Genomic DNA, 24,386 nt, shown 5'->3' with positions numbered 1-24,386 from the left:
CCCCCGCACACACAAACAATCCCTGTGGAGGGAGGTGACACCCTTAGATCATAGAATGTTCTAGTGAAACCTGGAAGAAGCCAAGCTGCCACCATCACCTCTGGGGTGTCCCCTGGCTCTGAATGTGCAAACCACAAAACCAGGGGACCGGAGGCTTCACTAGGAGGCATGCGGAATGAAAATGTCCTGTCTGCAGGGACGTCGCCTCCACCCGAGAAGTCCAAGCACCACGCAGACATCAGGAGGGTGGTCATGAGGCTGGGAGACTCCCAGTGACAGTGAGGCCACGGTGGGGACGCCACTTTAACCCTCCCACAGTGTCGCCAGAGGGACTGAAGCTGCACGGACGGGCTCGATGGGAAGAAGCCACGCATGTCACAGGCGCCACGTGGGATCGAGCCACACAGACTTCTGTCTATTCCTCTTTATTGTTAAACAAAGAAGAGAGGAAGGTTAACTTTCCATTTTTCCTTTTCTTTCTTTTTTCTTTTTGGTCTTTAAAGTGACAAGAAGGGGAAAGGGAACGCACTCTTACCAACAACAGCAAATTGTTTCCTTTCAACGTCTAAGCTGTTTCGAAGTGACAGCCCCACCTCCTCCACACAGTACTGGGAACTCGTAGCAGCATCTTGGGGACAAGGTGGCCTGTGGCCGGAGCTGGGTGCCCGGGGGTCGCGGCTCCGGATGGACACGGAGGGGATGCGGTGGTGGGCGCCTGGCTCTCGAGTGCACAGAGGCCCTGTGCCCAGGCTGAGGACAGCCCACGCGTGCAGCCGGCTTTCTCAAAGGCCTGTGGGGTGGCCATTCCCAGGACACTCAGAGGCTGGGCGCGGCCACCTGCACCTGCGGCCTGGGGACAGCGGGCCCTGCTCCCCACGGATGCCCCGGCCTGGCGGGTGACACGCCTGGCACAGGAAGCAGCAGCAGGGAGCACGTCACCGAGCGCCCAGGAACGCTGAAGTCTGAGGCACAGAAATAAATACATTCAGCCGGGAGGAGCCACCGTGCTCCGGGCTGGCCCCTCCCTGGACACACCTGCTCCTCTCTGCTGGCCTCACACAGGCTGCCACGGTGCGGTCTGTGTCTGCACGCAGCCGGCTGGAAGGCATGTGGGGTCCCTGGGACGGAAGTCAGAAGCTCCAGGACAGCAGCTGTGCCCTCAGCATTGGTGACCTTGGGGAAGCAGACAGGAGCAGAGGTTACTTTGGGGTCAGGTGCTGGGGTACAGGCCCTCAGGACCAAGCACCAGGCCAGAGGACCTACTGGGGGTCTTCTAAACCATCTCCCTCAGGCTCTGTGTCTCACCGGGGACCCCGATGGCCCCTCTATGTCCCCCCAGCTCTCACCAGCCCTGCCATGCCCACGAGCCCCACCTCCCTTGGCCATGCCTGGAGGACAGAGGAGGGTCTTTAATGGCTCAGGGACCCTGACCTCGGGATTCACCCTGAAGTCCAACAGTCCACCAGACCAGACACAGGGATGCTGTTCTGGATCCTTCTGGCCGCTCGTGGCTGAGGGAGCTCAGGGCCATGCTTGTGCCTGGGCTCAAGGGGCACAGAGACCCAGAGTGTGACTGTCAGTCTGGGGGCCCTCACTATGCACTAACGCCCCCCGGGAAAGACACACCCCTCAGCACCTGAGCCTGGGGAGGAGCCCTGAGCGCCCCACCCACCAGGGTGCAGGAGGACGGACCCTAAAAGGAACTCCTGTCTCATGCTGCTGGGGAGCCCCAGGCGTCAGCCCTGCCCCTGACATGCCCCCACCTCCCACTCAACCACCCACACAGGTCTCTGATGGCCACTCCTGGCAGATGGACGGCTGGGGGGGACAGAGGTCACCTCAGTCCAGGGTCCCAACCCCATCCCCTAAAGAGAGCAGTTGTGCTTTCAGGGAAAGGAGCCCGCCCGACTGCAACAAGCCAAGAAAAAAGTGGTCTCCCCAGAACTCTTCCTGCCACTGGGCCAAGCGGGCGGGTGCAGCACTCCACCCCGGGGAGAGTGGGAGGGGTCGGGAGCCTGGCAGACAGCAGACGGGAAGGCAGAGCCCAGGGCTTTGGCAGCTACCCAAGGAGGAGCTGCGGATGCGCACTGAAGACCCCCCCACACCTGGCTACTCCTCCCAGCAGGAGGGGTCCCTGCCTGTGACCTGCTCCGACCAACAGTGCAGAACTGATGCTCTTGGCCCAGCCCCTAAAGCAGCTGCAGCTTCTGATTTTGCACTCTTGGAAGCCCTGAGCTGCCACGCAAGAAATCCCAGTGCCCTGAGACCACCATGCTGTGAGGAAGCCCAGCCAGCACACGGAGGGCCCTGGGGGTGGTGAGTGTGCACGAGAAAAAGTGTGTGTTTATGTATGTGTGGTGTGCGTGTGTGAGTTTACATATGTATGGTGTGCATGTGTGTGAGTGTGTGTGTGTGCATGTGTGGGAGTGTATGCTTGTACATGTGTGTGTGTGCACGAGTGCGTGTCTGAATGTATGTGTGTGAGTGCATGTGTGTATGTATGAGTACATGTGTGTGAGTATATGTGTACATGTGAGCACATATGTGTATGTGTGTGTATGTATGTGTAGTGTGTATATGTGAGACTAAGTATGTGCATGTGTATGTATGTATATGAGTGTGTGCGTGTGTATGTTTATGTTCATGTATGAGTATGTGATGTGTGTGTGTGTGCATATAGGTATGTGTGTTTATGTGTGTGAGTGTATGCATGAGTACATGTATGTGATTATGTGTGTGTGTGTGTGTGTGTGTGTGCATGTAGGTATGCGTGTGTGCATGTGTGTGTAGGGGTATCCTGGCTGACACGGGGGGCCTGTGAGTAGTCACCTTGGACGCTCCAGCCCAGCCAGCACCACTGTGCAGTGAACACACAGAATTGTGAGAAATAACCAGTCGGCACTGTTTTAAGCTGCTATGTTTGCAGAAGTCTGTTAACAACAGAAAACTGAAACCGACATCTAAGGTCTGAAGGCACCAGGAGAGCCGGGGATGGCAGGGTGACAGGACCGTAAAAATGAAGCAGACAGAACATGACCGACCACACAGAGAACCAAGAGCTAGACAGAAATGAGACACGTTCACAATTGTCCACACGAGTAGGCTACAGTCATTGACACAAACACCGAGTCTTGATTTAGCCAAACATTATGTTTGTGTGTACAGTGGCAGGGATTGTGAGACTGCAAAATCTTCACTTCCATAAATAATGTCTAAATTGAAAAACAGAAACAGCAGGACAAGTACATCATTTAGAAATATGGAGATAAATTGTTTTCATTACACACTTTATATTCCTAGTGGACTTTAGACATTTGAACATATATAACGTTGATGCAAATAAAACTAAATGAAAAGACGTTATGTTCATGAACATCTTGCTGTAACGTGAAATAACAATTGAGGCCTTTTCCCACCGACATCTAATACCATGCAGGAGGTGGGGAGGTCTTCACAGGGGCACCCAGCATCTACCCCCCGAGCAGCTGCCACTGAGCTCCCCCACACTGGCCCCACGCCATGGGGGTCAGACCCCCCCAGGCCAGCCTGTTCTGCACCACAGCCGCTAGGGGGACAGGTCGGATGCCCTGGACCCCCTGGTGCCCTCCCTCCAGGGAGACAGAGGCCGCACGGGGATGGAGCGCAAATCCAAAGGCATCTCTGCTGATGAGGGTGAGCCTGGCCCCAGATGGAGATGCCAACCTGCCCAGACCTCTCCACACGAGGCCGCAGCGGCCACCAGACGACAAGACAGGGGGTGGACACTGGTGACAGCGCCTGTCAGACTCCTTGTGGGGCCCAGAAAAGACGGGGCAGGAGGGGTCAGGAAAACCCAAGGACATTTCCTCTGCCTGCAGGCTCAGCACAGCGACTCTGCAGTCTGCAAGCAGTGACGTCACCAAGCACCGGCCGCACCAGAAGGTGGGGAAGGAAGAGGTGCCTGGCCTTCCTCTGTGTGAACAGGGCAAGACCCCAAAGACCAGAAAGGCCCACAGCAGCGACGGCAGCAAAATGAACCACAAACTCAGGGTTAGACCCTCGCCTGGGGACAGTCACGCTTGGGCCTCCCAGGCTTGGGATCGGAGGCATACGATGGAAGACCTCCTGGTGGCGCATAGGAGCCTGACTTTGGGGTGAGCTGGGCAATCCCCACTTCCTGGCCCTCATGCCTCCCTGCTGCCCTGGGAGCTCAGTCACATCCATACTCGCCCAGAGCAGAACCCAACCCCACGCCCCTCAAGGAAGCAGCCCCAGCACCAGATAACGTGGCTGGGGCTCCGGCACATGCTCTCACTGGTCTCCGGAAGGACCCACGCTGGAGGTGTGGTGCGCACAGGGGACCAGACCCTCGCCAAATATGATGCCATGGGAAAGACCTCGCTAGGGCATCCAACAAGGAGGCCCAGGTAACCCCAGGAGACTGGTTTCAGGCAACACTCCCTGCAAAGGGTGAGCCACTGGAGGTGGGACAGTGTCACGGAGCCCCCCCCACCAGGCCACCTCCAGGTCTCTCAGAACATGAGTCAGTGTGCCCTTCTGTGGGTCACTGCAGGGCTGCGGGTGGTGCCTGGCGCCCACCCTCCCACTCTCAGGAACCTGGGCTGGGCAAACACTGGGCTCCAGGAAATGCTGGGCATGTCTTTGCTGGTGTCATGGTTTCCTGGGACACTACTTGCTATCTGCAAAGAAAGAAAACCAAAACCACACAACAAAACCCTGGACCTTGTTCCCATGTCCCCAGCTACTTGCCCAAATGGACTGTGTGACCCACCAAACACCAGCCCCAGACTCCAGCCCTTGGGCACGAACTGTTTAGAAGCTGTGGGTTGTCTTCCCTGTGCGGGTGCCCCCAGAACAGGGGTGGTCACCTGACCCTGGGTCAGTGGTGCCCGTGATGGCTGTGAGACCCTTCCACACCCTCTCCATGTCCACAAGGAGAGGCAAAGTGGGGGGGGGGGTGTCTCAGGGACACCGAGAGCCCATGGTGCGCCTGGTGAGTAGAAGATGGGCACCAGCCAGGTGTCTGGCTGCACAGAAGGTGGGGACCATGTGAGGGCAGCACTGACCATAGTAGCCCTGGTGGTCAGAGGAGGGGAGGTCAGGGGGTGCTTAAGTAAAAGGTGTGTGGACAGGGCTGTGGCCACTTGGCCTGGGCCCACTGTTGTAGGGCGTTGTTCTTGAAATAAGAGCACGTTTTTTTTGCCATAAGGCTAACACAACCTAGACTGAACTTCCACCCACACCATAGGACAGCCTGGCCTGGCGTTGAGGACGTTCTTGTCCAGTAGTGCCCTGCACAGTCTGCCTGCTCTGTGTGGTGCTGAGGGGCTCTCAGGGACAGAAGCAGCCAGCCGGGACCCTCCCGTGCTCAGCCTTAACCCCCACTCCACTGCCCTCATGGGCCAATCTCAGCAGGGACACGTGTCTTGTGCCCGGCTGCAGCCACTCCCCCGCTGTCCCCTCGGCAGCTGTGGGCTGGAGGCTTCCCACCCCAGCGCTGCACCACCCTACATCAGACAATGGCAGCATGGCCCAGAGGTTCCAGACCCTCCCAGAGGCCAGCAGGGATGCAAACCCAGCTTGGCCCCTTTGTTAGTGTCCCGGGGCAGCCGGAACAAAGGACCACAGAGTGGGGGCTCCAACCACCCACGTTTACTCCCCACAGTCCTGGAGGCTAGAGATCTGAAATCAAGGTGTCACAGGGCCAAGAAGGATCCTTCCTCCTGGTGTCCAGGCATTCCTTGGCTGTGAACACATCACTCCAATTTCTGCCTCCGTCGCACACAGCCTCAGCCTGTGTGTCTCCAGGTCCAAACGTCCCTGTTCTTATAAATACCTCAGTCCCTGGATTAGGGCCCACCCTGATTCACTATGACCTCATCTTAACTTGATCACATTTGCAGAGACTCCCAAATAAGGTCACATGCACAGGTGCTGGGGTGAGGACCTGAACATGTATTTTGGGGGGACACAATTCAATCCACTACACCCCCCAAGACGGAGCAACGGGGACCCAGCAGGCAGTCCCGTCCCAGGGCCCCTGGCAGCATCACATACTCTGTTGATGTGTGCACATATGCGGGTGCAAATGTATGTAGAGAGCATGGGATGTGTTCACGCGTGTACAGGTGTGCATAAGGCCATGTCCGTGTGTGTATGTGTGTCTGTGCACACACTCAGCAACAGTGAAAAGTTAGGGATCCACGGAACTGACCTTGGTTCCCCATTGGCCCACGGGCAAGTGAAATCAGAGGACGCACTAAACTCACCCAGAGGCCATCTGCCCTGAGAAGTTCAAGGGGCGTCCATGCTGTCTGAGGGGGTGACTGTATCTCACAGCCCCACCGAGCCCAGGTGGTTCATAGGGACCCTGCTGACACGGCCCTGGCCCAACGCCACCTTTGGACCAGCCCGGAGCGCCAACAGTGACTCTCAGCCAAAGACCCCAGCTTCAAAACCGCAGCCTCACCTTCTCACCTGGCAAGAACTTCCTCCTGTCCAGCAGATTCCGGGTGGCGGGAAGGACTATCCTCCATGAGAAATGTTGGCCAGGATAAGGGCCAGTCACATGAGCACACTCCTGCACGTGCCATTGTCCACTTCTCAGGAGGGGAGGCACGTGTGACAGCCCAGGCTGGTCCACCCCCACCCCACATGCTGAGAAACATCCAGGCTGGACACACCGTCCACCCCGGGCAGGGTGTCCTGCCCCAGAATCCCAGGCAGCCCCATCTCTGCATCCCTTGACTGACGGGGCATCCCTCTCAGTCCTGCGTGAATCACCAGGGGCCACAAGTGAGGTCTGGGCAGGAGGGGGTCATCAGGGGGGTTCTGCACAAGCTGTGACAGGTGCAGCCAGCACAGGCAGGGCAGCAGCCACACCGAGAACTGCACGTGCTGCCTTCCGAGTGAGTGTTTTAGGGTATGAAAGGGCTCAGACCAGAGGCAAGCACGCTTCACTGAAAGAAACACATAGCCCAGGAGATAATCAGAACTGTCCAAGTCCTCTCCATCAACACCACCACGACCTTCGGAAATGTCTTTAGGCATCCATCAGCCCATTCTCATTAGCAAAATGCACAACGGGCCTTGAGAGCAGACGCCCAGGCCAGGCCCCTCCCGCCCCGCACAACAGTGGCCTCCACAGAAGCCTTCCCTCTCCTGGCAGTAGAAACACTGATTCAAGAGACCTGCGCACGGCTGGCTGCTACTCAGCGTCCATCCTGCCTGCCTGTCTGACGAAGCCGGGTGGCCCGGCCTCCACGAGGCCCATGCCCACCCAGCTCGGCTGCTCCAGGTTGCTGAGACCTGCAGGACACCAGGTGCACTTGGAAACCTAGGGGCCCAGAGCCCTGCCTGCCCCAGAGCCCTGCCTGCCCTGGAGCCCTTGGCTTCTCCTGGACCCAGGGTCGGGGTCTCAGACCCACCCAGTGCTTTCCTTCCCGCTGTCACTGGGGCTGCAGGTCATGGGCAATGCCCTGCCCTGATCACGCCTTCATAGCCAAGAAACTGGTAGCTCACACCCTCCGATGACGCCTGTCACAGAAAAGACAGGAACAAGCCCACGTTCTCCAAGGGCTCTGGGTGTGTCCACAGCTCTGGGCACTGTGAGGAGGAGCCGGTCTTTGTGGACAGCCACGATCCAGCTCCGTGGGGTCAGAGGAACAGCGAGACACAGGGCTGGGACACTCACATGTCTACTTATGATGAGACACAGAAGGACGTGCCACCTGGCAGCGCAGACATGCAGCAGAGAAGGTCAGGAGGGGAGACCACAAGGGGAGCCAGACCCGGAGCCAGGGAGATGCTCGTAGAATTACAAAGCACAATTAGCTTTTAAAAACCCGGGAACCTCTAAAGGTGGGAAGCAAAATGAAACAAACAAGCCTAATGTCCTGAGGTCACGAGTTAACCACAGAGAGAAGCATCTCAGTGACTGTGAAACACGGGAATTTCACATGTACCCTGAAGGGCCACATCCTGGGGACAAAGAAAGATTTCCCTGCTGAAACTACTGACACTACTATATTATATTATATTAGAATGTAATAGTGTTATATATGTTATTAAAAGTAATATAGGACATATTTTATGTATATTAAATATTTGCTATATATGTGTTAAATGTTTGACATTATACATGTTAACTTTTACATATATAAAATTAATAATTATGTTAATATAATTAAAAGCCAAGATTTTTGTCATAAGAGAAAAGGTGATTCCTAGCTTTGTCCACTAAAAACACTAAGAAACATCTTAGAAACAACAGCAAACCCAGGAGCACCCGAGCCCCAGGCCATGTCCCTCCAGGGGGAACCAGGGCTCCCTGGGAAGGAGCTGACCCCAGGAGAGGGCTAGAAAATGTATAAAGTGAGCCCAGAGTAACGTGTGCCACAGGAAGCCAGGCCGCGTCAAAAGCTCAGAATCCACTTGAGCAATGAATGAAGATGGGACCAGTTGAGCAACAAAAGAATAACCTTTGCAGGATTGAAACTGTGCTAACAAATACACGAGTTTTCATGAGACACAGAGACATGCGCGCACTCAGGATAGAATCGTGGGTTGCTCTGGAAGGGTCTAGGCCAGCACGGGCAAGGCCCCCATTCTGGGATAACCCGAGCCCACGGGGAGGGTGACCCCAAGTCACATTGCAGACACTGAAGGCTGGTAAGGAGAGGATCTTTGGAAGAACAGTGCTCAGTCCTCTACACTCCCTTATCAAGTAGTGAGTGACAGACAAAATCACAGAAAGCTCTGGGTGAACTTGATAGGGAACAGATGAGACCCCTGCACCCCAAAACCACTGACGACCCTTGCGTTGCCACAAGAGGGCTGCCTCCCAAAGGGCAGGAGCCACATGGCCCTAAGGAGGGGTCCTGCCGAGGAGGCAAGCCTGGGGCCCACGGTAGGCGCCCTGCCTATCTGCTCTTGGACCCTCTGACTCTGGGGCAGGGGCCCGGTCCATGGGTGCCGATGCCCGGTGGGGTCAGGAGCAAGCATCTGGAGCTGGTGGTAGAGCACACCCCCATGACATTAGGTGTCCCTCGAGGCAGGGGCAGCACTGGCCTCGAGGCACAGCCAGGCGGGGGCATCCCCAGCCCTCCCCACCCTGCTGGGAGAAGGCCCCACGCTCCAGGCATCCCATCCCTCTGCACGCCCTGCCCCTGCCATGGGCACCCACCTCGATGCTCAAGTCGCTGTCCCAGAGGAGGCAGCGGGGACGGGCTGAGGGGGCCAGGAGGTGGGACAGGCCTGAGCCCCCGCAGCAGGCTCGGAATTACAGGCTTGAGTTTCCTTCTGGAACAAAATAATTGCAGCCTTCACAGAAGACCGGTGTCCCCGAAAGCAGCGCGGGAAGCCAGATGAAAAGATGGGCCCCAGCAGCGGCGGCCGCTTGTACTTAGAGTCGGAAGAAAGAGGAAAGCTGGCTCAGGGCATGTGCCCGGCTCGAGGGAACTGTTTAAAGGAAAACAGAAGCAAGAAAAGCCGAAACCCGGAGACACGCTGGGATGACTGCATCCCGGAGCGCCAGTGAGTGCCGCATGTACACCAAGTCCCTGTCAGGCGAACGCACCGTCACCTGCAGCACTGAACGGTTTCCTGACTGACACCTGTACTTTCCCAGGAGAAATCAACACCGTGAAGCTGAATGCTGGACGTGGACCGTAGGGCTCCCAGGACCGACTGCCCGCACACGGCCTTCCAGGCCCCACAGCAGATCCTTCTGGAACAATGGGTCTTTCCATCATGGCACAAACCAACGGGCTCCGGTCCCATGGGCCCAAGGCAGGTCCTGCTGCAGAACTCGTTGGGGCTGCCGGCACCGTGGGCTGAGGTCCACCCGCTACCCAGCTGAGCCCGGCCCTGAGCCTGGTCTTACCTCTGTCTAACAAGAGCCCGTGGGGAATGCTGAATGGGTGGGAGGATGTGGTGAGGGAACGGTACCCCGAAGACATCGGGTCCCAATCCCGGCAGCCTGGGAACTTCTCCAATGGTGGCGTTCTACAGATATGGTCAACTGGAGCATTTCGAGGTAAGTCCATTATCCTGAATTATCCCGGCGGGCCCGGAATGCCATCACGGGCACATATAAAAGAGGCAGAAGGGGACTCCACACTGGAGAAGAGGAGGAGCCCTGCGACCGCAGAGGCAGAGATAAGGGGTGCTGTGACCACGGCGCAGGATCGCCTGCAGCCTGCAGAGCGAGCGTGGCCTGCCACACCTCAAGTTCAGACTTTCGATGTCCAGAGACGAGAATGTCTGTTATTTCTAGCTCCCAGTTTGTGGTTGTTTGTTCCATAGGGTCCCCCCTTCCCGCACTCTCCCCACAGCAATGTCCTCACCCCAAGGCTATCTCTAAGGCCAGATCCAGGCCCCCAGCCCCCACGTGCCTCCGAGCTCTGAGCGCTGGACCCCGAGATGCTCCAGCGAGCCTCGGGGACCCTGATACCAGAGACCTGGAGCCCTAGGGTGGCACAGCCCCCAGCCACAATCCCAGTCTACATCACTCCCAGCCCTCCCAGCGGGAATAATTTCAACACAAACACGATCACCTCATTCCTCTGCTCACAGTTCCCCAAGGGCATCCTTGACCTCAGACAAGGCCAGCGTCTATGCCTTGGCCTCCCGCCTACCTACCCTGGCCCTGGCAATGTGCCCTGCTGCTCCTTCTGCCTAGCACGCTCACAGCACCCCCAGCCCAGCCCATCAGCTCCTGATCAGCTCACCCTTCAGATCTTGGCTCATGTCACCTCCTCCAGGAAGCCTTCCCGGATCCCAGTCCAGGTCAGGTTTCTCGCCGCAAGCTCTGCTTCCAGGCCCTCTTCCCTTCCTCCTCAGCATGTTCCTGTGTTAGTCCACACACTAATTCGGGGACTGTGATTCACGGCCTTCTACCCAGCCCACCAGGGTGAGGGGCTGTGATTCTGCCCACCCTTTTAGCTGGAGAAGCATCTGGTTGCCTCTCAGGCACAGCTGGTCTGGGAGAGAGTGGGGTGTGGACAGGGCCCTGTGCTCTCTGGAAGTCCCATTCCTGTCTGTAACACAAAGCCTAGCCTGTCTGCTCCTGCAGGGCCCCTGGGTAGCAAGTGGGCAGGAGAAGGGAGCCTGCCCCATCCAGGCAGGACGTGACCCCTGTCACACCAGTGCCTGGGACTGCAGGGGCTGCTCCCAAGCACAGTCACCCCCTCATGCTCTCCTCCCTGAGGAGTGCCTGTGAGTGTGGTAGGAACCCCTAGGCAAACAGTCTCTCTTGCCAAGCAGAGACTGTGCAGTGGTCACCTCCAAAGGCACCTGCTGGCAGGTCATACACAAGCCCCTGGAGCAGCCACAGCTGCCCACAGCATGGTGAGCACTTCCCGGGAGCACCGCTCACTGTGAGGCAAGTGCTGTTGTCACCCCCATGACAGATGAAGAAACTGAGGCTCAGAGACGTCAGCTTGCTGAGGTCACTGCCCCACCTGACCGTCTAGGACATGGTCACACAGCTTCTGTCCCTGATTCCAGAGGGGCACCGAGCCCGCCACACAGGGGCCACCACATGACCCTGCTGAGGGCCATGCATCTGCCACTCCTGCCCTGCCAGCCGCCGCCTCTCACCAACGCTCTACCATCAGGCCCCAGCCCGGCTTGGCACCTCATGCTCTGCAGGGTGCCCACCCCGAGCTCACCCCTCAGCTGAGCTTCCAGCCACCTGACAAGCAGGGGTGAAGGTGTCTCAGGAACAAGATGCTGAGCCTGATGTCCCTGGAGGGGAGCAGAGCCCATCATGCCCACAGTGATCACCTCTGACATGTGCCATGGGCTCTAGGGGCTGCTGGCACAGCCACAGCCATCCTTGGCAGCCAGTGAGCAGGGACCTGGGGGGCCACCTTCCCCAGCTGGCCCGCTGCCCGAGCTCCAGGCCCCCTTACCAGCCCCCTCCCAGGAGGTACCCCTCACTGTCCCTGGGTACGCCCAATGCCTCCCTCCTTCCCAATGGGGTTGGTCAGGTCCCTCTTCCCCAGTAAAAACAGGTCCCCCAGTTCCCCTCCAGAGAGCATGGGGAGGGGTGCTGCTGACACTTCAAAGCAAATCTGTCCACCCAGAGACCACCAACCCCACACAGAGCAGGAGACCCCAGTCCCCAGGACACCAGCTCTGATCACGTAGGGGCACCTAGCTAGCGTGGACCTTGGCTCATAGTCCTTAATCTTTGGAAATAAAAACCTAAAAGCCAATCAGGCAAATGCCACCACTTTGCGCTTTGGCGCTGCTGTTGGGGGCTGCGAGGCTGTCATGGCACAGCCCCAGGGGCTAGAAGTGGCCTGTTTGTACGCATAGCTCCCCCCCCCCCCCCTCCGGTGGCAGGCAAACCTGTTGGGTGAGATTTTTCCTCCACTTCTGGATAAACAAAGCCAGCCCAGAGCCTATGAAGCTGACTACTCCCAGCTCAGGGCTCTGTGCCAGCCAGGCCTTGGCCTTGCACCTCCCCAGAGCCGCCAGTGTCATTGGGCTGAGGCTGTGTGGTGGTCACTGTGCCCAGAACCACTGTGACCAGGAACAAAGGTCACAGGCAGATGGGGGGAAGCCCTGCTTCTGTCCGCTGCATATAGCCATCGTCCACTGAACATCAGTGGCCACAGGGATGGCCATTAGGCCATGGAGCCAGAAAGAAAAGCAAAGAGAGCCACAGGCTGCCCCCTAGGACAGGACCCCACAGCCTGCCCAGGACCAGCCAGGGGAGGCGGGAAGGGGAAGTCCTTCCTGAGAGTCACTTCCAGGGCAAATGACCCCACTGGACACACCCAGCACCCAGAGCTGGGTGGTGGCCATCAGATGAAGCCATGGTCGACGAGAGGGTCAGGGTAGGCTGCAGCCCTCAGCACATTCCAGACACCCACAAGGAGACCACAGACATACCACAGGGCGGTGTCCCCCAGCCCCACCTGGCAACACCATCACCTCCATGCAGTGCAACGGCCCCAGCCATAGAGGCTCCACGTGAGGCCTGGCTGGAGATTCTACAAAGTTCTCCTGGGGAGAGGGAGTGAGAGACACCATCCCCAGAACAGGCTCCAGAGCCACCTCCCAGACCTGGAGCACTTGGCCACCGCAGGTAGCCAGTCCAGGACCTGCTGCACCAGCCGAGTGCAGAGTCCACACCGGCACCAGGAGGAAGAATCGGGGTGCTGAGAGGACGGGGCAGAGGCCCCCGGCCAGCCTGGGGGGCTGAGGTGAGGGGCCTTTATCTGGGGACAGGAAGCCCACCTGGGCCTCCCCTCTTGCCAGTCAAGATCCTGGGTGGCACACCAGTGAGCAGGGGTGGTGGGACAGGGGAAGGTTCCACTCCTCAGAGTAGCAGAAGACAAGGCCCCACCCTGGACGCTGCCCTCCTGAGGGTCTGTCAACACGTAGCCCTCTCTCCAAAAGGGTCATAAAGTCTTTCACGTCACTTCCTTTGCAAAATGGCTGCAAAGCACACACTAGCTCCGTGTTTTGACAACGGGCCTACTTCTAACGCACCTCTTGTGTAAACTGCAAAGCTCGTGTGACATCACCGATGACGATGACCCTTTTCCAGACGGCCCCTTCGGAGCAGCGAGCCGGATGGCTGGAGCCCTGCGTGCCCGAGCTGAGGGCTGGCGATGGCTGGAGCCCTGCGTGCCCGAGCTGAGGGCTGGCCTGCACCCCCCAACCCACGCGGCCCTGGGCCTTGGGCTGGAGCAGGGGGCAGCCTGGACGTGGACGCAGCTCAGGACAGCTCAGGACGGCTCGGGGAGGAAGCCATCCCGCTGGGACACTCACCTGGTCGGAACCCAAGTTACGTTTCGAACTGGGTTAAGAGCTCCCGTATTTCTGGGGCCACGTGTCGTGCAGCGTGTGCCGCCTCCGTTATAGCTTTCCGGTACATCCCCTTCTTCTTACGGTTAAATCTCAGTTTGAAGAATTCAGAGAAAGGGGACAGTTTTGAAAGAGACAAGAACGACGTAGTTGGAGAGCCAAACCACGAGACTTTCGCTTCTTGCCAAGACAGCTCTCCATCCTCCTTCTGGCCGAGGCTGATGTCAAGGACGCGCGCCGGCCACCAGGGGAAGCCATGGATCTTACCCCACACGATGTCCCCCACGGCCACGGTCCGTCCGTCTTCGGTAACGCACTTAGAGACGCTCTGCGTGTGCAGCCTGACTGTGAGGGGCGGGACTGTCTGGCCAGCGTCCCTGGACGAGGAAGGCACCGAGGCACCATCACCGGACGAGAGGTCCCCCGTGTCTGGGGACGTCACCTCCGAGCTGGACGATTTGGACTCATCCAGGCTGTCACTGCTGCAGACTGACTCGCTGGTGCAATCTGCTCCCCTCTTAGGGCAGCTGACAAGGAAAGCCAAGCCGTCACGTCCCTGGTTACCCTGGGGACACCGCTCGACGTCATCGTCCTCGCCAGAACTTCCAGAAGACAAGTCGGCCAGCCCGTGGGCAGCGCCGTGGGCAGATGGGGTGGGCGCGCCGGCCCGGGGGCCCCGGCGACAGCCGTTCAGCGACTCCACCAGCTCTGCCCGGTACAGGGGCTCGTGTGCGCCGCCCCCCAGGCGGCGGGGCTTCAGGCGGATCTTGGGGGGCGGCAGGTCGGAGCCAGGAGGCAGGGGCCGCGTCAGCTTCAGCTTGGGGATGGAGGCTGGGGGCCCGCCGGGCGGTGCCTCGGGGTCCGGGCTGCCATCGAGTGCAGCCGGCAGGGGACGGAAGGGCTCCAGGGAGCCATGCACGCGGGACGGGATCTTGACCACCTCGCCCTTGCCCTGGGGCGTGCTGTAGGAGATCCGGATGACCGGGCTGCGGGGGACCGGCTCCGCAGCGGCCCTGTCCCCTCCCCGCCGCTCCCTCTTGCTCCTCCTCACGGTGGCCGAGGCCGTGGGGTCGCCGTCCTCTGGCTCCCCGGGCTTGTGGTGCTGCCTGTGGGAGCCGCTGCCCAGCGTCCTGCGCGTCCTGGGGGTGGCGGGGGGCCCCGGGCAGGCCTCCGGGGGGCTCAGGGTGCTCTTGCACTTCTCGCAGAGCACTCGGCGCGGCCGCAGGCGGATCGTGCTCAGGATGAGCCGGCCGGGGTCGCGGTGGCGGGACAGTCGCCGCCGGGTCCTCTTGATGGTCCTGGGCGGTGGCTGCGGCACCCACTGCTGGTACGAGCTCCTCAGCCACAGCGGGTGCGGGAAGGGGGCGCCCTCGAAGTAGGGCGGGTACGGGGGCAGGCTCCCAGCGGGCAGCGGCGGCACCAGGGGTGGGGGCGCCTCGGGGCTGGTGGTCTCGGGGGGCTGGTCCCCGTGGGGAGGAGGCGGGGGGCCTGTCCCCAGCTGCATCACCTCTCCGTCCCCCTCCGCGGGGCCCTGGCCATGGCAGCTGCTGGCAAGGGGGTTGTCAGGCTGGGGCAGCGGAGCCGACAGGGGCAGGCCGAAGAGGCCGGACCTGGCAGTGGGGAGACAGAGATGGACAGTGAGGACGTGAGGACCCCCGGCCCAACCAGCTTCCCTGCCACCCAGCCCCAGGTTCCAAGGTCCCAGCCCCTCACTCTCTAGCAGGTCTGGGTGGCTGGCACCTGGCCCGAGTCTAGGGTGGTATTTCGGAACATTAGACAAAGACCAGTGCCCCTACATATGTCCCCAGCCAGGCATCCCTGGCCCAACTCACGCCAACTACAAAGTCGTGTGATGCAGGGCCTGCGGCCAGACACTTCTCTGGTCTGACAGAGGCACAGAGTGTACAGATCTCAGTCTGTGGCCACAGGGGGAACGCGGGCTCGCAGCTGGAAAGCTCCAAGGAAGCCTGAGAAGGGGCATCTGTAGCTTAGAGATGTGGTCTGACCTGGCCTTTGGGGGTCTGGCTGCTCTGTGGCTAGTGGTCCTGGGTCCCCAAACCACACACGTCCCCTGCTCACAGCCTCGTCGTCCTCTCCCTCCCCTCTGAGGGGCTGGGGACTCAAGGAAGACCCCCAGGCAAGCCTCAAATCTCTCAAACATGTCCCTTGAAGGGTCCCGAGCCCCAGGCCCAGGGTGGTCTGCAAGACCAGGGCCCTGGATGCATGACATGCTCTGTGTGGCGGAGGTGGAGGCTGCACCACCAGCCCAGAGAGGACAGAGGCCCGCACCAGACCAGAGCCCCCCGGAGCACGACTGCCTCCTTTGTGCCAACCGTTTCAACGGCCCTCGGGTGAGCATGTCACCCACACCACCTTGCCCAGTGCCCCAGGCCCTCCCCCTTAGGACCTGCAGCTCCAGGCATGGGGGGTAGAGCTAGACCCCTCCCACAGTTCGGTACCAACAAGGCCACGTGAGCCATGGGCAGAATGCACAGAAGGTGGGGGCACCTCTTCCTGGGGGGCCACAGCTAAGGCCAAAGAGTACAGCTGGCGCCCAGGGCGCCCCCAGCCAAGGTCCTGCCCCAACTAGGGGCCTTCCCTCTCCCCAGGGAAGCACTGGGCAGGCGGCTTCCATTTAAAAAATGGTTTGTGGCACGGCCTTAGGGCAGCTGGTGTTCTAGAGGGGAGGGCACCTCAGCACCCATGTGCCCAACATTCAGGAGGCCACAGCACAGTGAATGTCACCACGTCAAATCGACTCAATCAGCCACTCCTGGTGTATCAGGAAAACAATCTCGGAAAACACAGGTCCAAACATTCCACACGTATCTTTGGTGCATGTGTATAACTTTTAACAAATGTGACTTAATTTGTAAGACTGCTTTAACTAAAATAGAGAGAGAGAGAGAGACAAAGAGGGACAGAGACAGAGAAGGCAGTTAGAAGGAGCCTGGGTGTGAACACCCAGCTGTGGGCAGTGGTCCTGGGTCCCCCGAGGCAGCATAAACACAAGATCCTGTTGTGTGGGCGGGGGCAGCTGAGGGCAGCCCCTTCCCCGCCCTTCCCTCACCTGCTTATGACTCTTCATGGGTCCTGCTCCCTGGGAGGGCAAGGCACTCTGCTTTTGGCAGCAGACTTGAGTAGATGTGAGGGACACTGTGTGGCCAGTCAAGCCCAAAATATTTACAGAAGAAGCTGGCCAGAGTCCAGGAGTGGGAGATAAGCTCCTGCCCAAAGCTGCCCCCCACCCACCTGGAGTTCCAGGGTGATGGCATCTGGTTCATTTCCTCCCATGAGCACCTCATGCGCACCTAAAATAGGCTGAGGATTCTAAGAACTAAACTAGTGTGTGCACACACACACGTGCACACACATGCACACTCATGCATATGTATGCATGCCCACAGGTGTACACATGCCCACTTACACATACAGATGCATGCCCATGCACACGTGCACACACCCACACGAGCACGCACACGCACCCTAAACTCCATGGCCATCACGCTCATGGCCCTTCGCCATGGGTGCCAGGAACACCCCCATATCACCCACTGAACCCCATTAAAGGGACCTCAAATGAGGGGGATGTTGACAAGGAGAAAGAGGAAGCTTGGAGGCTCCCAGCCCCAGGGAGCAACAGGGTCCCTGTTGGAGATGACAGCAAGCAGCAGTGGTCTCCCAACACGCCCCCGGGGAGGATGCTCAAGGGCAGACTCAGCTCACTCTGGCCTGTGGGAGCAGCTAGACAGCTGGGAAGTCACCAGGCAGACTAGCCAACCTCTCTGGGCTGCCACTGGGCAGAACCCCCAGCAAGGGTGGGGACTGTGACACCCTGACCACAAAAGGCTGACAGTTGGGGTGAAGGTACTGGAGAGCAGAGGGCACCCCACAGGCGCTGGGCCTTGGAGGTGGCCACAGACTGGAGCCTGGGCCAAGAAGGTTGCTTCTAAGGCCTCTCCTAAAACCTTTCTGCCCACCTTTCACAAACACCCAGGCCATAGACTGGGGGTTCTCTCTGACACCCTCCTCTCCATCTGCACCCCTGTCCCATCCACCCCAGGTGCCAGCCCACACCACTCCTTGGGCTCCACCTCCAACACCACAGCCTGGGCCCCTGATGCCAGCCTGCCTGTGCTGGCACAGAGCCCCTCCCCCAGCTAATGCCCAGGAACCCCCAGAGCCAGACCCCTGGGCAGCCCCATTCCTGTCACCCTCCCAAGTCCCAACTCATCTCTTGGGAGTGTGGCTCCATCTCTCTCCTACGAGCTGAGCCTTCCCTGCAAGACCCCAGGTACACACTGTGGCCTCGGCCAGTCTGTCTCGGGGTCTTTGCAGCCTACCACTCCTCTCTGCACAGCAGGCTGGGACAGGTAGGCGGTCGGAGGAGGTGCCCCCTACCAGGCAAGTTTCTGTCCCCTCACAGGACACACCCCTCCGGCAGTCCCTGCATGTTTAGAATGGATACACAGCCCCGGCTGGAAACTCGGGCCCTGACCTGGGCCAGAACCCACAGCTGTGAACCCTGGGTGGGCATGGGCTGGAGTCTGGTCCCTTCCCAGGAGGATCAACTGGAAGCGGCCTGGGCTCCTACACCATCCACTTTATGACCCTGGTCACACCACTGTCCAGCAGCACCAGCGCCAGGGCCTGGAGGAGCCGGCCCTCCAGAACGGCCCCGTGACCCTGGCGAGGCAGGCAGCCATACTTCCTTCCTGGAGCTGCGCCCTGCCCAGACCACACCCACGACCCGCCTGCTGGGTAAACAGTGGTGGGAACAGCTCACTCCCCAGGCTGGGGGGCAGGGGGACCCAGCCCCAGGGCTCCTGCTCAGCTGACAGCTGCCCCAGGCTGCTGGGGCTTCCGCTCCCTCGGTCTCTTCAGCAACCCCGTTCCCATTTCACAGAGGGGATGGCCAGGGTCTGCTGTCACACAGGCAGCTCTCTCCAGGAGGAACCTCAGCAGCTTGTCCTGGGCCCTGGGGCACAGAGTGTGGCCCTTCGGGAGGCATCCACCACAGCTGTGGTTCCCCACAAGGCCCAGCCCCCACAGCCAGGACTGAGGCCCAGCTGGCCTGGCAGTGCCCCACAGGTGAGACGCGGGCCCCCCCATGTGAGAGGACTAGGTGGCCTGGAGCCAGAGCGAGCCTGCCACGGTCCATGCTGGATTCCTGAGGTCCAACAGGTGGGCACAGCCTTGCAGGAAGCCCCACCCATGGTTGGAGAGAAGGCACGTGGGGAGGGACCCTGGGGACTAGAAGTGACTCAACAGGGTGGGAGCGGGGCAGGGCCCCGTGTGGCCTCATGAGGCAGGCTGGCCAACATCTGCACACAGAAAACTGAGGAGACCTGGAAGTAAATCTTAACACAGCATCTACAGGGGGGTCGGAGGTGGGACAAATGACCTTTGCTTTGAGGAAAGGCTGGGGAAACTGAGGCAGAGATGAGAGGTCCAGGAGGCTGTAATGGAGGAGAGGGGTCCAGACCCAAAGTAAAAAGAAATATCACCCCAAGGGGACGGGGGTCAGATCCCTTAGGACACCAAGGCCCTCCCCTCTGCCATGGACATGGAGGCCCAGGGACCAGCAGCCTGGCCTGAGGTCCTCAGAGAGACGCAAGTGGCTGAACACCACCTCACCCACGTCCCCGAGGTCTCGCCTGGGTCTGGCCCAGCCACCCATCCGAGTAGCCCAGGCCTGAGGTCGGCCATGGCCACAGCAGCACAGCCCTGGCCGCCTGCCAGCGTGCCCACTGCGCCTCCTATCCGCTTCCCCATCTGCACACCGGGGCCCTCGGGCTGCTGGCGCCCACATGGCAGCCTCTGTCCTCCCACTGGCCCCCCGTCTTCCCTGGCCCTTCCTTCCTCCTCACACCAGTGGGGACAGGCCAAGCGTTGCTGCCTATAGGGGTGAGAAAACAGGGCTCCCGGAACAGGAGCTCGAAGGCGTTCACGGCTGGGACGAGAGCTGCAGCCCCAGCACAGCCCGAGTCCAAACACCCAAGGCCCCCCCGGGCTACCCAGCCCTGTGCTTGTCTAGAAAGTACCAGACAGCTGGGGGCTGGGGGGGTGGTGGTGCAGGGGCAGGAAGGCCCTGCAGGCAAGAGGGCGGGCTGGCCAGGCCTGCAGGGCACCTCCATGCAGTGACTGAGGGAAAGCAGGTTGGCAGGAGAAGCCACAGCCTGGACACTGAGCAGCCCCTCCTCCGGGGCCACACGATGGTCTGCCCTACCACCAGGGACACTGACCCCAGGATCTCCAGGGGACAGGGTACTGCATCAAAGTTTTATCAGCCATGAACATGTCCCTCTCTAAGCCCTCGGAGCTCCCTCGCAGTACAAGGCCAGGCCCCCTTCCCACAGACCCTCACCCCCTCACTCAGCAGTTCCCAAGACCAGCCAGGCCAGCCAGGGCCCCTCACTGGTGCACCGGCCCGGACCGCACTCGGCACCTTGGTCCCTCTAGGTCCCAAGGGCAGGGAAGACATCTTGTCACTGCTGAGCCCTGTGCCTGGCAGAACCTGGACCAGGCACTTGGCCTCACTTGTCGAGTGGATCATGTCAGGAGCAGCCACCAGCCACTGAGCCTCCATCCTGCACAGGGAGTGTGCCGAGGACCTTAGGGTGCCCCTCTGCCTGGGCACAGGCAGTGGCTGGGATTCTAGGCTAGCTGGGGTATGGGTTACAGAGGACCCCACCCTGACCTTCCCAGCAGAGGGGCTGAGGAGTCTGTCGGGGAATGGCCTCGTGGGCAACTCACAGCTGGGAGGATTGAGAAACACCAGCTCGAGTTCAAGGCTGGAAGCCCTGGGTAGGCCAGGCCTGGCTGGCAGCCAGCCTTCCATCCACTGTCCCTGAAACCACCCTTCACCATTCTGCACCTCCCCTGTCCTCAGGCCACCCCTCAGCCAGGGCCATTCACCTGAGGTCCTCAACCAGAGGTGCACCCCCAGATCACCCACATAACAGAAACCTCTGTGGTCAGGCCGAGGCTTGGGCCATGAGTGCTTTGGAAGGAATCGCTGCAGTTGCCCGGAGGTGGGCAGGATTGCTGGAGGCAGTTTGCCCCAGGCATAGCCCACTTCCTGGCACACGGTAGGTACTCAGTGAACATACATGAATGCATGAGCAGGCAAATGCTCAGAGCAGCGGAGAATCTTGCTTCAGATCACATAGCAGCCTGGCAGCAGGTTCTAGACTCAGATGGGGGAGGTGCCCAGCACTGGGCCAGGCAGCTCCACTCACCTGCCGAGGACCCAGGCTGGGCCCTCTGGAGCTCCTCCCCTCTGCAAACAGGGAAGAGAACCCAGGGAGAGAAGCCATCTCCCAAACTGGTCCCACTGGTTGCTGGGCCCCACCTCAGCCCTCCTACCCAAGAACCTGTGTGAATAGGGCCCCTCCCACATGACTGTTCTAATCTAGCAAGGGGGACACACAGTGATTAGCTATGGCACTGGGCCACCCAGGCCCCCAAGCTGTCATTTGAACTAGGGGAGCTGCTCACGCTGAGTGTTAGGAACAGCTGCCTGGCTGCCACACCACAAGCACACTGGCAACTGTGACCTCCTGCCCCAAACAGACCCAGCACGATGCCCACTGCCCTGGACCCACAGGTTCCCCTGAGGTGGGCAGTCATGTGTAATTGGAGCTCCCAGCAGCTCTTCCCTGCCAGTCAGTGTCCATACCTGGGGACTGGGCCTCCACTGTCACATACAAGAGTGGGCACCAGACACTGAGGAGAAACTGGTACCCAGGGAAGGCAAGTTGGCACCTGGACCCTGCAGCCCAAGGCCAGACCCCCACTCTCTGTAACACCCAGGCCAGTTCAGGCCAGTTTGTAAGTGGCCCTCCAGATTCTGCCGACAGCAGCTCTGTAAACATTAGCGGCACGACTCATAATATTATGGGTAGAACACTGGAAGCAGAGAAACCAAGGCTGACAAGCCAAGGAAAGGTAAGGCGGGCAGGGGCTGCAGCAGGGGCAGGACCAAACCTTGGAGGGGTGGGGCAGGGGGAAGCCACATTGATCTTCAGATTCCCCACAAGGACATGCGGTTCAACCAAAGTCAGAAAGAGCCCACCAAGGCCCTGCTCCTGGCTCCACGGGCGGCTCTGGTTACAGCTGAACGTGGCATGGCAGGGAGGACGCCCACACACCCCACAGCTGCTGGTTCCCATGCGGGGATCCCAGCGGGCTTGCTTCTTTCCACCAAGTGGGGGTGCAGATCCGCAAACCAGGTTGGCCGTGCGCCTGGTGGGGGTGTGGGGGTGGAAGCTGCTGCCTCTGCAGACAAGCAGACATCTCCAGCCACAAGCCGGGGGCTGCCTCACCTCCCTGTCCTGAGTCAGGGAGCTCAGGAAATGGGGGAACCTCTGCCACAAGTGCCCCTCTCCAGGGATGAAAGGCCAGATGAGGCTACGCAGGTGGAGTGGGGTGCAGCACTGCAGATCCGGGACCAAGCACTGCCCTGCCCTACCCTGCAGCCACCTTGTCCCCTCGGCAGCTCCCAGATGGCTATTCTGCAGCCCCGGGGGTCACTCCCTGTGGCCAAGCACTCCCAATGGTAGCCAACGAGGAGGAGCAGGGCAACAGTCACACGGGAGGCCATATGTTAAGTCACATGACTCTGGCATAAATGGCTTCTGGCACATCTAGCGAAGAGATAATGTCAGCAGGATCATTGTCAAAGGAGGCTGGTCCTTCCTGCTACATTCATGCCACCCTGGCAAAACCTGGGCCTCACTAAGGGTAGAAGTTGAGCCTTTGATAGGGGAACCGTTTGCTGCTCCCAGTTTCAAAATAAGCCCAGCAAGAGCGCTGAGACGCTACAGCCTGATTAATGCCTAATCATTTATCTGGCAGCCACAGCTCACTACCATGTGACACTGTATCCAGGAGGCTCCTCTGTGCTGCCTGTCCCTGCAGCCGGGTGCACAGGTGCGCTGTGCGTCAGGCTGGATCTGCCCCGGCCCCGCGGCGCCCTCCACCAGGGAACCGGGGCACCGGGGCACCAGGGCTCAGCGCACACGCGCCCGCGGCTGCCGTAACTTGTGTCGTTTCACCGCTCCACGCAGCGGGGCTCCTGGGCCTGAAACTGCTTCTAAATCCCACACTTGGGAACAACTGCTCGCCAGGAACCTAGACCTCAGCCCTCGAGTCACTCCTCCGAGCCTCGGGGGACCCATGACACTAGGCAGGGCACCCCCACTTGAGAGTGACAGGCCAAGGCCGTCGGGCCTCTGACCCCCTATTAACCGGACAACAATCCTGCAAACGGCCGAATTCAACAGTGCGTCTGAACAAAGAAAAGTGCGTTAATTACGGCAGGGCTGCGGAGCTCGGGGACCCGCGGCGCGCAGGGACACGCGGCTCCCGCACCGGCCCGGGCTCGCCCCGCCGCGCGCTCCCGCCGGAAAAGTCTCCGCGACTTGGAGAGCCACTTTCGCCCCCCGAAACCCGGCTCGACGGAAATCGAAAGCGGGCGCCGGGGCCGCGCCGCCCCGCCCCGCAGCCGGGTCCCCGAGCCGGCCGGGGGTGTCCCGGGGGGGGACAGTCCCGGGGGTGTCCCGGGGCCCGCGCGCCCCGCCCCGCTCACTTTTTCGTGCAGTCCAGCAGGATCCCGGCGAAGCTGCGCCCGCCGCAGCTCACGGTGACCACCAGCGCGCCGTTGACGACCTGCTCCACCCGCACCGGCAGCCGGCAGCCGGCCCGCGGCTCCATGCTCCGCGCCGCGTCCCCACCGGCCCCCGCCCCGCGCCGCCGCCGCCGCCGGGTCAGCCCCGCGCAGTGACGCCGCCCGGCGGCCGCCTGACGTCACAAAGCTCCGCTCGGGGCCCGGCGCCACCGCCGAGCCGGGCCGGGGGCGCGCGGCCGCGGGGGACCTGGCAGCCCCGCGCCCGTCTGCGGAGCTCGGCCTGGAGACGCATCGCGGAGGCCCCGCCGGGTGGGGAAGGGGTTTGCGGTCAGACCCCCGGCAGCGCCGGCCAGGAGCCTCCCCTGGCTCGGGGGGACCTGAGATCAGCCAGAGCCGAGGAGGCGGCGGGGGACACTCCCCCGGCCCTTGCTCCGGAGTCCCCTCTAGTCCCCCGCCCGGGGTCCCCTCCTCCTCCCCGACCCCGTCCCCGTCCCGGGGCCCCTCCGTCTCCTCCGCTCTGCCGCGGGGCCCTTCCCTGCGGCCGTACCCCGGGGTCTCCCCCCTGGGGGTCTGGCGCCCGGGTGTCCCGGCAGCGCCCCCGCGCAGGGCTCCGGGGACCACGGGCCCTGCGGGAGGAAGTCCCCGGCGGCGCGCGCAGGAAGACGTCCGGCCCGGCCGGGCGCGGGGACCCAGGAGCACCGCGGGCGCCCGCAGCGGCCTAGTCTCGCCCTCGCTGCGTGGGGGGCGGGGTACGCGGCCACCCCGTGTGCCTGGCGCCTCCGTGGGCGACAAGAGGGCGCGCCCCGGCTCAGAGCCGCCCCGTGCGCTGCGGTGGCCGGCACCAGGGCCGGGCCGCGTCACTCGGTCCGGAGGTCTCGGCGCGTCCCCGGGGGACGCCGGGCTGGGAGCGGGGCGCGCTTCGGCCCGTGCA

General features: G+C 60.9%; 1 protein-coding gene across 1 annotated transcript; it reads right to left on the bottom strand.

Annotated features, from left to right (window-relative positions):
* Window positions 1-474: 474 nt before the first annotated feature.
* PWWP2B (PWWP domain containing 2B) lies at window positions 475-23,554 on the bottom strand. The gene is made up of 3 exons (XM_063103029.1): window positions 23,417-23,554; window positions 13,789-15,434; window positions 475-1,173 (listed from the first exon to the last, which is right to left on the bottom strand). Exons 1-2 carry the CDS (start codon window positions 23,539-23,541, stop codon window positions 13,805-13,807), a joined length of 1,755 nt encoding a protein of 584 aa, XP_062959099.1. The 5' UTR covers window positions 23,542-23,554; the 3' UTR covers window positions 475-1,173; window positions 13,789-13,804.
* Between the last annotated feature and the right edge of the window lie 832 nt (window positions 23,555-24,386).

This window comes from Cynocephalus volans, chromosome 7, assembly GCF_027409185.1.
Source record: "Cynocephalus volans isolate mCynVol1 chromosome 7, mCynVol1.pri, whole genome shotgun sequence".
Lineage (NCBI taxonomy): Eukaryota > Metazoa > Chordata > Mammalia > Dermoptera > Cynocephalidae > Cynocephalus > Cynocephalus volans.
Note: the sequence above shows the minus strand (reverse complement) of the source record. Positions and strands in the feature narration are given on the sequence as shown.

Excerpts from the sequence above, each read along its gene's own strand:
- PWWP2B (XM_063103029.1), bottom strand. The coding sequence starts at position 23,541 with ATGGAGCCGCGGGCCGGCTGCCGGCTGCCGGTGCGGGTGGAGCAGGTC. Across the intron at positions 15,435-23,416 it reads CTGCTGGACTGCACGAAAAA|GTCCGGCCTCTTCGGCCTGC; the intron begins GTGAGCGGGGCG and ends CCCCACTGCCAG.